Source organism: Pyxicephalus adspersus, chromosome 8 (assembly GCF_032062135.1).
Source record: "Pyxicephalus adspersus chromosome 8, UCB_Pads_2.0, whole genome shotgun sequence".
Classification (NCBI taxonomy): Eukaryota; Metazoa; Chordata; class Amphibia; order Anura; family Pyxicephalidae; genus Pyxicephalus; species Pyxicephalus adspersus.
The window spans coordinates 34,236,612-34,251,267 of record NC_092865.1 but is presented as its reverse complement, the minus strand read 5'-3'; the positions used below and the strand labels follow the sequence as shown (position 1 = coordinate 34,251,267).

Here is a 14,656-nt window from a genome sequence, read left to right as displayed (position 1 = left end):
TTTTTTAAAATAAGTTTAGTAATGGCATTTACATTACAAGTTTACAATCTCTCAGTGGGAGGTCCTCCTTAATTGACAGGAAGGAAATCTGCAAAACAGTACAACAAAGACACAAATAAAGGGCTTGACTATAATTCTGCACATGCATACTTTTTATATAAAAAGTCACTTCTGAGTTCAGGTATTTAGAGGTACATATACTTTACAATATGCCCAAGCCTGCAATTTGAAGCATTTGTGCATTTTCAATGTTGCCCTTGAACACAATTAAAAAACCTTCTCTCCCCTGTTTTTCAATTGTTGGCATTAATACCTGTCTGTCATGGTGGCACTGAGTTTAACACTGATTATGTTTTGAACACTGTACCAATTAGGTAGGAACTGATGCCTGTTTTTTCTTTAACTGTTAATTAACAGTAATAAAAGTAAAAGTGAAACATTAACATATTATATATTAGTAATGTATAGCAAACCCTGAATTTATTCTTTACCTAAAGATAAATTGTGAACGTTAACGCTTTGTGAATTCTGATTGGAGAATGGGCTTTTGCTAAACATAACAGTACAATATGCAGTATAGATACTTGGTACAGAAGGCAATAAAAAGTTTGGGTTTTTTTGTGCTTTTCTCACCATACGTTGGTCATCTGAAAATCCAAAAGCAACATATCCAGAAGCTGGTCCACTAATCTCAAACTGATAGCCTCCATTATTGATTTTGGCAGAGGACATAAAGTAGCAGCTTGAGGTGTTGGAAGGGTTACAGTTTGAAGGGTTGCTAAAACATGTTTTCTGGGTTCCACATGTGTCCTGGGAAATATGGGTAGGTGGGATAATAGAGCTAGCAGATGTTAAAGTACTTGTAATGGTTCCAGTTGTATTGTTGGGAACTGTAGGAGTGCTGGATATGATAGGAATATCAATATTCTGAAATTAGAAAATGCACGTTAGTATATGATTGTTTATTATAACATAATTTGTATATTATTGTTAAAGCTGCCACATAAAACATAACAAAACCTGTATTCTATCCTTCACCATATATATATTTTCATAAAGTATACAAAAAATTATTTTCTAGTTTGCCTTTTCTTATGCCATAAGGTACATTTGTGTACCTAACAAAATCTTTGAAATACTGTGGACTATTCTGCAGGTTTTTGCTGCTATTGTGCATGGTGTTATATCACATGTGATGTGATGTTGTGAATACTTGTGGGAATGATCAACTTTGAATGAGTCAATTTTTTTTTGTTACTTATGGGATCTTCCCAAAAGTTACAGATTGAAGCTTGGTTGTTGAGACACCTGTTTTACCTAACCTTGTTGTTTGATAAACTTTTATTTTCAAAAAATAAATTTAGTACATATAGTCCTGCATATCTCATGCCTGTGTTTCTTAGTGTGAGACAAGCATTATTAGTGTTTCCCTTCCTTATGGAGGCTAGTACTCTTAGTAGCTATAGAAAGGAAAATTTAACCAGACTGGCTGGAAAACCCCCACCTTTCATTGGCATAAATGTGTATTTGTCAGATTGTGTGTTCTTATGTATGTGTATGTAGGATAAAAACAGCACTCTTTTCAGTATTGTACATTTAAGAAAGGGGTTATTGTGGGTTGAGCCATGTTCAGTTTGCTATGTTACTGAAATATTTCCAAGTATATATAAACAATATATTATAAAATGTTGATACAACAGTAAATGCCAAAGGAAACAGGTATAAAGAAATAAACCTATTATCAAAAACTGGCAGTTCAGGATTTTCAACTTGTCTAACTTTAATAATGATAAAAGAATGCTTTGGAAGATATAACCTATATTGCTTTTAAATATTGCGGATTCTGCTAGCACCTAAAACACAGGCAATGTATATTTGAAAATTGACAAAGTTATGCTATATATCGCTAAAATTCTGTTTACACAGTATGTTAAATGTAAAATACAAAGTATAATAAATACAAAAGTCTTTACTTACTGTTAGAATAGGACTTTCCACTCCTACCCAGAAATTGCTGTAAGTCTGCACAAATGTTGCCCTGAGTAAAAAATTGAAAATCTTTAATTATGTTATATATTACTGTCCATGATCAATACATTTATTTAAAAAATAGTTTCATAAGGTAAAAACCTGGGCCTGTATATAAAAGGTTAATAATCAAGTTCCACACACACACATATGTATAAATTGTGTAAAAGTGTGTATGTTTGAAAATCTGTGACTAATCGGTCACACTCTGCACCGGAACCTGGGTGATCCAGCAAATGGATTTCTTAAAAACCATTTGCTTTTAGTTGGCAATTTTTTATATCTTGAACTAGATCAATTCCAGGTTTACTCGATCACTCAGATTCTCCCATTTAATACATTTCGCCCAACGAGTGCAGTGTGAAATGAAATTTATTATATGAAATACAACATTATGACATATCAATTTTGCAAACTGTAGCATACTTAAGGACACAGCTTATGCAATTGTTTATTTGTTGATATATGATTCCCAATATTTCCATTCAAAAGTTGAACACAAGATGTAGAAAACAAATTGTTCACTATATAACCCAAGTCCTTCAATGACAGGGAAGGGGAACTCACTGTCTCTTTACGTCATTATAGCCTGGTCTCTGCAAGAATCGAAATGCAATTAGTGTCGTCTCCAATAGCTTACTTTGGTCCAATGAGCCATGAAAATTCCTGGACTGTCTCTTTTCTCACTCTTACGTTTAGAGACCTAAATACCATTTTTACAGAAGATACAATAGTGTATATCAGGCTAAAGTGATTTAATTGATAGGCTTCAGGGTGTCTTTATTTGGTTTTACCAAATGGCAAAAATGGTTCAAAGTGTACAAAGGTTTAAGCATGTTTGTACAGCCTCAGGAATGTATTCATTGAGTGTGGATATATTGATTTCCAGCTGATGAGAAAGAAGGTGAATGCGGACATATGTATTATGTAAGCTATTTATCAAACTGAGGACATCATTTGGACCCTGTTCATTCCCTGTTATCAACACAGGTTATTGCTTTTTATAGCAATTTACTAGATTAGGAATGTTTCACAATCATATAAGAAAGCCCAAACAAATTGGTGTGTATCTCAAGTCAGTGACAGAATGGTGAGGGGTAAGATCTGTCACTGTAACTAAAAGTGAGGGAAAAATCACCCAATAAAACTAATTCACCTTGTTTTAATAGAGAAGGATCTGTTGTTATTGTCTTTACAATATACTTACAATATAATAATAATGAAGACAGAGTACAAGAGATGAGATATATGTATATAACATAGTTATACTATATATCTTAGTTATAGTTATACTGATATATAACTAAGATATATTTATCTTAGTTATAGTTATACTGTTATACTGCTCCTAGTTATACTGTGAAAAGTTGTGTCCTTTGTTTACCTTACTAACTTACTAATGCAGTCCTAATGGTTCTGTTGTAAATGGGGTTCTGTACCATTAATTCTCAATTTTTTTTTTGTGTAATTACTTTTTTAAAATGTTTTCTTACATAATTGTAAGGAAAATATAAAGAAAACTTTTTTAATAAAAATAAAAAATCTTCAGCACTAAACATTTCAGAGAAGAAATGGCACTACAATGGAAAAAAATAATTATTTGACTGGGGTGCAAGTGAAAAGCACTTTTAATTACCATAAATAAAACCCTTGCAGTAGAGAGGACGTTCACTATGGTAATGCCCTGCACACGGGGTATGCTATATTTCTTTGTTAAACTCCCAAAGGGAACACTTGTTCGGGTAACAGCTGTCTAAGAGGGACTTTACCTCACTTTTGAGATAATCTTAACCAAATACACCCGACCTATACCCTGAGAATTAACTTTCGTCATGTAATCTGCCCCCTCATCCCTTCACAGCCGTTTCAGGTTAAAACAATAATAGTAGTAATCTATAAAAATGCCATCAAGCACACAGTGCCACTGTACTACAATTAAAAAGTTCACTCTATTTACAGTTTTATAAGTACTGTATTACCCAGGGTTTGACAGCGTATATAAGTTAATAGGGTGGTAGGTGTACACTTCATAGAGCTTAGGCATTGTGTTTTTTTCTATTTCTGCTTTCTGTATCACCAGTCATATATAAACTTCTCTAGCAGGTGAATCTGATTGGTGGCTGTGTCTACCATTTTTTCAAATTCCAAGTCTTCTGAATGCAAAAAACCTGCAGGGTGTACTCCATCAATAAAAAAAAGTAAAAACAAATCCTTAAGCTTTTTACAGTTCTCATACAATAATTACCCTAAAACGAACTGCTCTTCTTGTCTTGGGTGAAAATCTTTCATGTGTACAGAGGTCCCCCAATCATGGTAGATTGATGATCAGTTGATCAGGAATGACTGCTGTGCATTTCAATAAAAAAGAACACAGAAGGGTGCTGCTTGTCCTTCCCTCTCCCTTTTCCATAGTACAGAACAGCGCTGTGTGTACAGTGCTCATTTGGTCATCTGTCACTGGAAACAACTACAAAAGATCATTTCCAGCAACAATTGCACATCTATTGGAAATCGGTACAGGGCTTTACAGTGGGTCTATCCCTGTACTGTTCATTTAAATGCTAATCCTCATTTAGGTCTTGAGAGAATGTAAAGAGCATACTTTCCTTATGTTATTACCTTGCACCTATAGGCTGCTGCTTTATTCTAATTACAATCTACTAACATAGGATAACTTTGATTAAAAATCTAAATTTCTGTATGCTCCAGAGTATTACAGTGACTACATTTGTTTCATTACCAAATATTTGATCAAAGCATAGTACTGTAGATTGCACAATAAGAATTTACTTTGTGCGGCCAGGTGAACATAATAGAAAATATCTTCTAGGACATCAAAAATATGCAATTAGTAATGGGCCAAAGGTAAATGGGAACATGAATTTCCATTGATGTACCATAAATGTGCTTAAACAATCAAAGTACACTCCCCTAGTATTGATTAAATGCATGTAATGCTAATGGAGATAAGCACAATTATGATACCATACATATGACTAACACACTAACAGGTGAAGTTATCTAAGTATTACCAACTCCAGTTTCTTGAATGCTTTAGCCTGTCTGTACACATGTTTATATGCTGCTACTTGCAAATGCATGTTGTAATTTATATACATGCTTAAAACATTTTATTCTTTCAAGAGTACAACATACATGATTTTGTTTAGACCAGCCATTCTAAGTCTAGTTATTTATTAGGATGTGAGTAGTACCAAAATGACCTATTTTCTGATTCTGGAGCAAACATCATATGGTAGAGCCAGTGTATGGCAGCAGCAGTCTTTCCCCTCCTTCTTCTATTAGGTAACAACTAACACCAATCATCTTCTTCCAATTACCTTTCAATGTAAAGGGCATTTTTTCTCCCTCTGACACTTTTAAAATGAATACTGGCCACTATTGTATGAAAGCACTACTTTGATCACCAAGGTTGTGCTCTCCCAGTGACCTTAATGTAAGGTGCCCTTCTTCATTCACCTTTTTCATGTAAAGGAAAGCTAACATTTTCAATGTCAAATTTCCTTCTTTGGCTATTATTACTTCATATTATTTTATGATTATTACTTAAAATATTTATTCATAGGAAATAAGGGGTGTGAAAAAAGTAACTGCCTTTGTATTTAGCAAAACTTTTTTTTTTAGTAAAATTATTATATCTTTCCTTTAATATAAGTATCTTTTTTTATCATAAGTAAAATTATTATATCATCTTCTATTGCAGAATCTGATTGTGCACATTACTTTCTGCATACGAGGCACAAAACAGAATTGCAAACTCACAACGCAGTTATCCAGTTCAATTATCCATTTATCTTCATGTTATTTTCCCCTTGCTGTTGTGCATATCCTTTTAGTAAATCAGGTCCTTTTTCTTTTATTGGCCTTCTTTCACATTTCAGAGCAATTAAATCTGAAATTACTGACTTAGGCTTTCTATCACTTAAAAAGTGCAAAGATTTAAGTTTAATTTAATTATCAACTCCGGTGCAGATGAAATTTAAAAAAGTGTATACTGTATAAAAATGAAGATTTCTAACTCTAGGATTTGAGGCTGAGGAAAAATGTTTCAACAAGATAATAGGAAAAGGGTGTGGAATGTACAAATGTGTGAAAGTACCTATTTATTTGTCAATAAGTATGTCTATGTGTTACTTATGAATTAACCTATGTATATAGCAAAGCTCAAGGTCAGGAATGACTTGCAAAAAGTAAAACTTTATGAAATTATAAATTGAAACTTTAAAATTAGGAATTGTTTGCATAGTACTTACCTAAATAGAACATTGGCATATGATGCTGGTGCCACCCACAAAGCTGAGATATAGGATTTATTATTTGAATTGATGTGGCTGAGAGATGAATTCTAAAAAGAGACATAGAGATGGCATGTATCACTGATTATCAACTAGATATTTTGAAAGTCTGAAGTTCCTTCTGCACCTTCCGCATTTCTCCATATTCTTTCATGCAACTGAGAAGACTCAGACTGCTGTTTTCACATTAAAACCCTTACTAACCACAGGGGCAGGTATTGATGCTCAGTACCATAGATGACTAATCTCCATAATTACCGGTGGTATATTTAGACAGGGGGGTTTATGCTTTTTAAAGAATGATAAGACTTTTGAAAGATCTCTTTTTTTTCCATTCCTCAGGTTGAAGGAACCTTATTCTAGCACTACATTTCTTCAGAGCAAATGGTGATCCAGAACTCGTAGGATATATAGCCATAGATAGGGTAGGACATCTCAGTACTCACAATTGTGGTTACTTGTTCCAGTTAGGCAATAGGCCTTTTTCAGGTTCAGCAAAAAGCAAACTCAGAGGTTTTATCTTCTACAGAAGCTAAATACTTCTCTGAAGCGTATTCATGTGAATAAATCATTTGTTTTAGGTAGCTACTTTAAAATCTTGAACTTTCAATTTCTTAGACTCTACAACTACAAGTCATATGATTAGTAAAAAAAATTATATTCACACAGTTTGATTAAAGAAAAAAAAAACTACAACAGCTAAATGACATTACGTGTAAAAGCTCAGACTGTGGGAAAGAAAAGGTATTTCCTTTATGCAATAATGACATCTCAAGGTATGCTGTGGCCTACTTGTCTTGCACCATCTTGTTTGGTAAAAATCATACCTACAGCAGCTTTCCAACAATAACATCAGACACACCTATTTTTAAATGAACACCTAAAAATGTGGTTAGCAAGGTAATAATAGTCAGAAACAATTCTCTGCTTAATAAACCTGGCTCACCATCCCTGTCCCGCATAGTCTGTGAAAAGCTAACCACTCACCCTGCGTAGATATATTCTGCTTTAGAGCCACACATGTAATTCTGCTTGTGTACAGTGTTCTCAAAGTGTTGCTGTAAATGATAACAAGTAGTTTCTGAGCCAGAGCTAGTAACACTAGTTCTATGATAACAGTCCAATAAGAGCTCAGATAGAAGAGTGAAGAATGAATAAATTATGTTTAATGTCTACTTACAACATTGCTGCCACAGTTAATTGTTTGAGAGTTGGGATCGGTCACAATGAAATGGCCAACACTTTCATTTCCTGGAACAGATTGAGCTTGCAAAAGGAAGCCTTTAAAAACGGACCCATTCTTAGCTTCTAGAAAAACTTGAATTGAAACACAAACATAATTACAACAGTTAAATATTTTTTTTTCTGGTTACAACAATATATAACTTTTATAATTGCTGCATAAGCCATTTTGTAATTTAATTGCTATGTCTATTTAAATCTAAAAGCACAATATATTTCTGATATGACAAATGGAGAGCAGTCTATACACCACTTATCGATAGAATATTCCCAGAAATATATTTGGTTTTTGGTTTGATTTGCTCAGTATATTTTTTAAGGTTTACACAGTGTTTAAAATCATATAAAAATGTGTTCTTAAGTAGGATTTTTATTTTGTTAATGTGGCTATTTATGCTCAAATGTACCTGATGCTCCATTTCTAACTACAATACTAGCATTTATCTGGTTGGTGTTTATGAAGACAGACACTTGCATTCTCCTCCTAAAAGAAAAGGTGAACATCAAAGGCTTATTTTATCATGTATCACAAATGTATCACTTATGATAAGAGATACTTATATTACAATGTCAGGAGGTTCTCCTTTGCCGGGCATCTTCTCAATGATTGCAGCTGTGGCTGCATTCATTGAGAAGAGTGTGCGATCCCCTGGGCACTAGAGGATAATTAACCTCTAGTGCCCGGGGATTGCACGAACAGGAGGATTTCCAGGGCTGCATGCCAGAGGCATCCTCACTCATCCCTAATCAGAACACCATTTCTACAGAGAGCTTAAAACCATCCTTAGGTCCGTGCAGCTGGCTCTGCCAAGCAACACTGACCCCTAAACTATACAGGCACTAATAAATGAGAGGTCAGTCAGGCATAGTTTGAAACTTTTTTATTTCTTCATTTTTACTGCTGGTGGTACTGCTGAAAGTCTCATGCTATTCAAGCAATATCTTCCATCAAACACGTAACTCTTTGCATAACAGTATCAGTCTGTCAAAGACTATTACTGATAACAACTTGTCAGTCTCTGATAAACTAAAGGTAATTTCAGACCTGGAGTGAGCGGCAGAGTTCTATTGTTGGCTCTCCCATAGTCCCAACCTCTCGCAATCAAGTGAAGTTATTGCACCAAGCTGCGGCAGATCATAGGGTGGTACCCCTTTTCTTTTTGCCACATGCTTACTGATTTGTGCCACAGCTGTGTGCAAATGTGGTTATCTGCGATGCGGTTTGCTTCCTATTCACAGGAACAGTTTGATATGCACCCGGGAGCTGCTAACCATGCAGTTTTCCACCATGGTTGGTGGAGGAATAATTACAGTAGATAGGTATGAGGAAAAATACAAGGAGTGCCCTTACTGGCTTCCTAAAAATGCCATTTGCCTAGTTGGTATTCTGGCACACTAGTTTTTGTATGATTAAAAAACAAGTATATTGATATCTGATACAAGCCTTAACCTTGAACAAAATTCATTATACAAAATGAAAATGTTCTACGGCTTTAGTAAATCAACCTCAAAGAATTAAAAAAGAGGGTTGGCACCACAGCCACACAACTAGTTTTTTCAAAAAGCGTTTTACTGAAATATAGGAATATATGTCTGAGTAAATAAAGTTAGTACTTTTGATTAAAAAATCCCAAAATATTCTTCATTTGTTCACAAGGGAGCCATTAGAACGGATGTCCCTGTGGGCCTGGTAAAAGAAGTATTTGTTATATTTTTCACTCCTTTTTAATATACTTGACAGGCTCCATTGGGTGTTTGAAAGAGGTATACAAATATACCCCGTGAAAGTGGGCATTACAGAGAATAGGTGAATCTATTACCATCTCAAAGCATTTCTTATCAAACTGGATTTTATCTATGAAATAAAATACATTAATGGAGTTTCAGTAATTCTAGTTTTTTGTCACCTTTGACTTCTTGCCACTGATTGCACAGCTCTGTTTTAGTTTAACCATAAGTTATGTACACGTGCTAGATGATTGTTGCCCAAGATGAGCATGTGCCTTGGGCAAAAATGGGGCATGTGTACAGTGGTCCCTTGATGTTGAGGTAAATGATAATGATCACATATACTCAGACCCTATAATCTGCTGTTTTCATTCCTCCGAACCAACCATTTTGTGAAGCAGCTGCCCTACTCTCTGCTGGCGCACCTACCGCATGTGATCATAGAAGTAAGTTATCGAATTTCGTAAACTAGATGTTTTTGTTATTGTTTCATAATGTGAGAATTGTTATTGTTTAGGATTCTGTTAAAAAAGTATTGGAATTACTAATAAGTGGTTAACATTGTAGGTCTCTTTTGTTCCTGATGAAGCAGACTGCATTCCGCGAAACGCGTAAAACATTTGTATGAGACTACACACCAGATGGCTATGTACTGTAGTACCATTGCTGTTTTAAACTATTTTAAAAGACATAAATAAAGTTTTTTTTTAAGTTTTAACAATGTCAAAGTTTATGTAAGTACAGTGTATTTATGCCTTAAAAGTCCCAAAGTTTGCTTTTCTATTTTGTACTTCTAAATAGGGATGTGGCATTATATAATTATTCATCAAGGGAAGGTGTATAATTGAGAAGGTCAGATGTTGATTAACTTTAAATTCTAATAGGTTGGATATTGCGTTCCAATAGTTAACTAGTTTAGTTTGTTTCTTTCACGCCATACTTTTACGGGCTCTATAACCTGCTCCTTTTTTATTGATCTTTTTTTCCAATAAATCATTCGTTATGGATCTGGCTCAGAGGAAAATCAAATGTGGTATTTGTGATTTCCTAAAAAGAGTTGGATTTTTGTGGATATTATATGTCACATTTTGCTGATGCAAAAATACCAATAATAATGCAGGCTGCACTTGATGGGGCCTCTTTTTTTAAGAAGGTTGACCACTACTGCTTTAGGGCAATAAACACATGTATGTATGTAGCCTGTTAGAGGTCCCTAGCAGATAGAGGTACTTATGGCCTTTAGGAGCTGTAAGGGATAAAACAGAAAAGAAACAGATGTTTTACCTGTTAATAGTGGTGGGTTGTAGTTTATTTTCCTTCTTATATTTTTTGCTTTCTGCTGGAAAATACAATCTTTACGAGTGTACGTGATTCTTTTTAATGTCAAGATGTGTATGTATTGAAGGTTGCAACGCATGAATGAATTTACAAAATTAATTATTGTAAAAACACAGTTTTAAAGATGAAGATATTAGATTATTACCTGTAATCTGATCTCCAGGACTATATGAATAGTTGGAAGCAGACACACTGTATGGTGGTTCTGTTGTGTTCGGTACAGCACCCCTATGGTTTGGCATCATGGTGTTACATGCTGGAGTTACCAACCCGCTTCTGAAACTGGCAACACGTGTAGTTAGCATTCCAAGAATGATGTAACCAAAGCCACTAAGTATCATCTGTGGAAAAAAATATCCAGTTTAAAATAGCATTCAAAGATAATGCATTCAATTTGGGTTTTCTGTGACTTAATTTTATTTACAACCTTACCTGATTCATATTATTTATCAAGTGCAACTTTTGCAACTTTTTTGGTGGTTGAAAGAAAATAGAATAACATAAAATGTTTACTGCTGTATTGCTGGGAAGATTTCACCTTCCATTTTGTGAGAGCAGGATATAAACTGTGGGTTGTCATCATCACTGGGACAAAAAGACACAGCCATTGGAGGTAGGAAGGCTAAGACCAAGGACCTACCTCTTAAAAAGGAGTTATTTGAATATTCCTAAATATTACATTGAATAATATTTGAAATATACCTAAATCAAGAAGCTTCCATGAATTACGGAGAGAACTAAAGCAGAGTGACAGGTGGTTGGGATGTGAAAGCGGCACTGTAATTTAATTTGGTGGCCACTCTTACTACGGCTTATCTTCTACTGCCAACCTGCAACTCATGCAGTAAAGTGATGGCATGCATGTCTATCATGTAAATACACATGGATTATTCAAATATAAAACAATCCTGCCAGCTAAGCTTTGCCTAGACAAAGCTATGGGGTTACATTCATACCTCCATCCCCAGCAGTATATATTCACATTTCATTCACTTAACCTGCCACTATGTTCAGATGTTGGCAACAAACAAACATGTAATTCTTCTAGAATTAAGGAGTATGTGACTTCCTTTATATGAGGCAAATCATCAATAAAGGAGAGTCAATAGCCATTCTCTCCCTATACATGTCCAAAGAGAAGGAAAGAATTTGCTGCTGTGAAAGAAGGAAGTAAAATGAACTAGTTTAGTTATATTCCCCACACAAGCAAAGAATGGCTTCACATTAGGGAAGTTCCAAGAGCCATAGGTACCAATGTCCATGTGAATTAGTGTTGGCCTGTACCTTTGGACATGGAGCAGACAATAATGTGGCCAGCAATTAATCTTTTTGTTCTTTTTGCTTTTTTTAAATTCTTTTTTCATCTTGTCACCCCGTCTTTGGACCTTAGAGGCACCATAACACATAACAGTTAAGGAAAAAGATGAAAAAGTAATGATGATGATGGACCCTCCTACGTGAGTTAAACACTGCAAAAAATCTGTATGCATTATTATAGGTTTTATGTTTTCTCCCCAGAAAAGCCATTTTCTTGGTACTATTACCAAAAGACTGTCAGAGGTTTAACATAAACCAGTGCTGATATAACTAAGAGATTCCTTTGTTGACATTCTTTTTAAATGCAGCGTGCATGGCCCTTATATTGACCCACTTTTGCAACTAGTAGCATTGGGGTAAGACAAAATTCAGATTCCCTTGCAATAAGTATCAAAAGCAAAGACAGGTAACTAGCATTTGTATAAAGGCCCTTAAGGGAAAAGTAATAGGGGGTTATAACTAGATGAAGATTTACTAAACTCCTAATGTCAATCTAAAATGGTAAAAGTGATTGAAATAAAATTAGTTTATTGTACGGGACTGCAAAGATTTTTAGCTTCTCCAGCAAACCTGACCTCCTCACTACCCTTGGAAGCACAAAATTAGGTTGAGGGAGAAATTTCAACCTAATGCTCCAGATGATGCAGCCTTTAATTTGAAGGCAGGTGAGTGCTGTCATGCTGTCAATGATTTTCTGATATAAGTAGAATGAGTAACATGACAGTAAGTAGTTCTTATCTCTGGCACACAGCTGATTAGTGTGCATTTTATTGACTTTAAATATAGTCTGAATCATTTCTCTGTTAGAAAATGTTAAAAGGGTTGCAGGGAGATGTTTTGAAGATTCTGTTAAATATGGAGCCATGTGCACGAAAGGTGCCAGGTATTTACACTCACTTGTAATAGATTTTGTTTCACTTTTTATTAAGCCACTTTAGTCTAACACTTTATTTCATGCTGTCAATGCAGTCATATCACCACTCATAAATAATAGTGTATTTTACATCACATATTGTACGCTATATGTACTATATCTTAGATAATGAATATATCCTGACAGTTCAAAAAAAGGTAAACATTTCATTAGCCAACAAGTGAAAATGTGACTACACTTTTATTTGCCTTTCTACTTTTTGTGGACACAGTTACAATAAAAGTTCATTTTGCATAACCTGTTTTATGATGTATGCAGCAAATAAACTGTCATTTTCAGTATGATAATAAAACACTTGAGCTTGGCTAAGGACTGCAGGTAGTGCAGTTCGGGAGACTGCTCTCTGTTGCCATCAAACTTTGCTTTATTGCATAGAGTGGCTACAATGTCAAAAAAAGGATTTCACTAAAACAATCTCACTGATCTTAAAGTGGAACTGTAGTTCTGTTTGCAAAATTTGCAAATGTGATGTCCCTTCTGGTTCTGGTTTGCCCGATTATCAGGAAAGCAGCAAGAGAAGAAGAAGATAGTGGAGACAGGATGAGGACAGGCGAGTGTATTTAAAAAATTGTAGAGGGGACATTGCCTGTCCCAGACTGGCAGCAGTAACAGCAGTTCCCATGTGGTTTCTCATTCAGCCGACCACACCGCTGTGCTGGTTCTGAAAGAACGTGTATTTGAACATTTAAAGCAGGTGGCAGTGGGAATTACTGAACCTCTTACTGCACCCCCAATCATTCTTTATACATGGGTGCAGGTGAGATTCCCACATGTAGAAAATCACTCAAAAAAGCAGTCTGGGCATGTGGGAAAGAGGTAACTGCATTGCAACCTATCACCAGCCTAAACATAGCCATAGAGTTTCAGACAACTTGGCTCCTATTTATTGGAAAGAACGCTTAAAAAAATCTCTGTTATTAGGCTCTAATATTTTGGAGATCTACCCATTACTCAAGCCATTCTCACAAGATTTTGAAAATCTGCTTCCCAATGCACCCTTTCAGCATAGCCTATATATATTGATAGAACCACATAAACCATAATGGAAGTGCATGCTTGTATAAATATTCCTTTGAATACCAAATTCGAAAAGTTCTGTATAAATGTTAACATTGTATATCGTATTGCATATTAAGTAAGGATGCCGATTGTTCTTTATCTGTATTTACGTGAAATAAAATTTTGTCTTTTACTCACCTTGTTCCCGTGAGAATCTTTTGAAGTTACATGAAAGTTTGGCAGCTCTGTGGATGAAGGAACATAAACTACTTAGGTAGACTAGGAAGCGAACAGACAAACACAATTAAAGCTTTGATGATGCACACTGATATTAACCTTTTCCACACCCCACATTACATCAGCAAGCTGGAGGAGGAAGCTAGTAATTAATGGAAAATATCTTCTTCCTGTCAATAAATTACATTTTACTTTGCATTTTATCTTATGTTCCCTGAAGCCACCATTACAACCACAAAAAATCAAATCAGCTCCTGTGGATAAATATATTGTGTAGGATTGCAATATAGAGCCTAATTAGTCATGACAATAAAAATAGAAAAAAAATATAGAAAGAAGGCTGTCATTCTGCAGTTTGAAGCAACAATAATCACAATGTCCAGATGAGTGAATGAACATCCATCAGAACATCCCAAAGCTCCCCAACGTTTACTGTTACATTATGGCCATGGTCATGAATTATTATGGCCACTAAATGATTGATCCCTATGGCTGTGGTAACAAATGTGGTCAGTGA

The 14,656-nt window shown here is 35.0% G+C and overlaps 1 protein-coding gene across 1 annotated transcript in view; it reads right to left on the bottom strand.

The window, feature by feature from the left end:
* The window catches only part of LOC140337222 (putative ferric-chelate reductase 1), a 26,551-nt gene extending 12,380 nt beyond the window's left edge, over nt 1-14,171 (bottom strand). The window contains exons 1-6 of the mRNA XM_072420821.1: nt 14,101-14,171; nt 10,798-10,993; nt 7,525-7,661; nt 6,303-6,394; nt 1,978-2,038; nt 634-927 (exon numbers count right to left, since the gene is read on the bottom strand). Of these exons, the coding sequence (XP_072276922.1) occupies nt 634-927; nt 1,978-2,038; nt 6,303-6,394; nt 7,525-7,661; nt 10,798-10,993 (780 nt within the window). The 5' untranslated portion in view covers nt 14,101-14,171. The remainder of the gene's footprint in view (nt 1-633; nt 928-1,977; nt 2,039-6,302; nt 6,395-7,524; nt 7,662-10,797; nt 10,994-14,100) is intronic.
* Between the last annotated feature and the right edge of the window lie 485 nt (nt 14,172-14,656).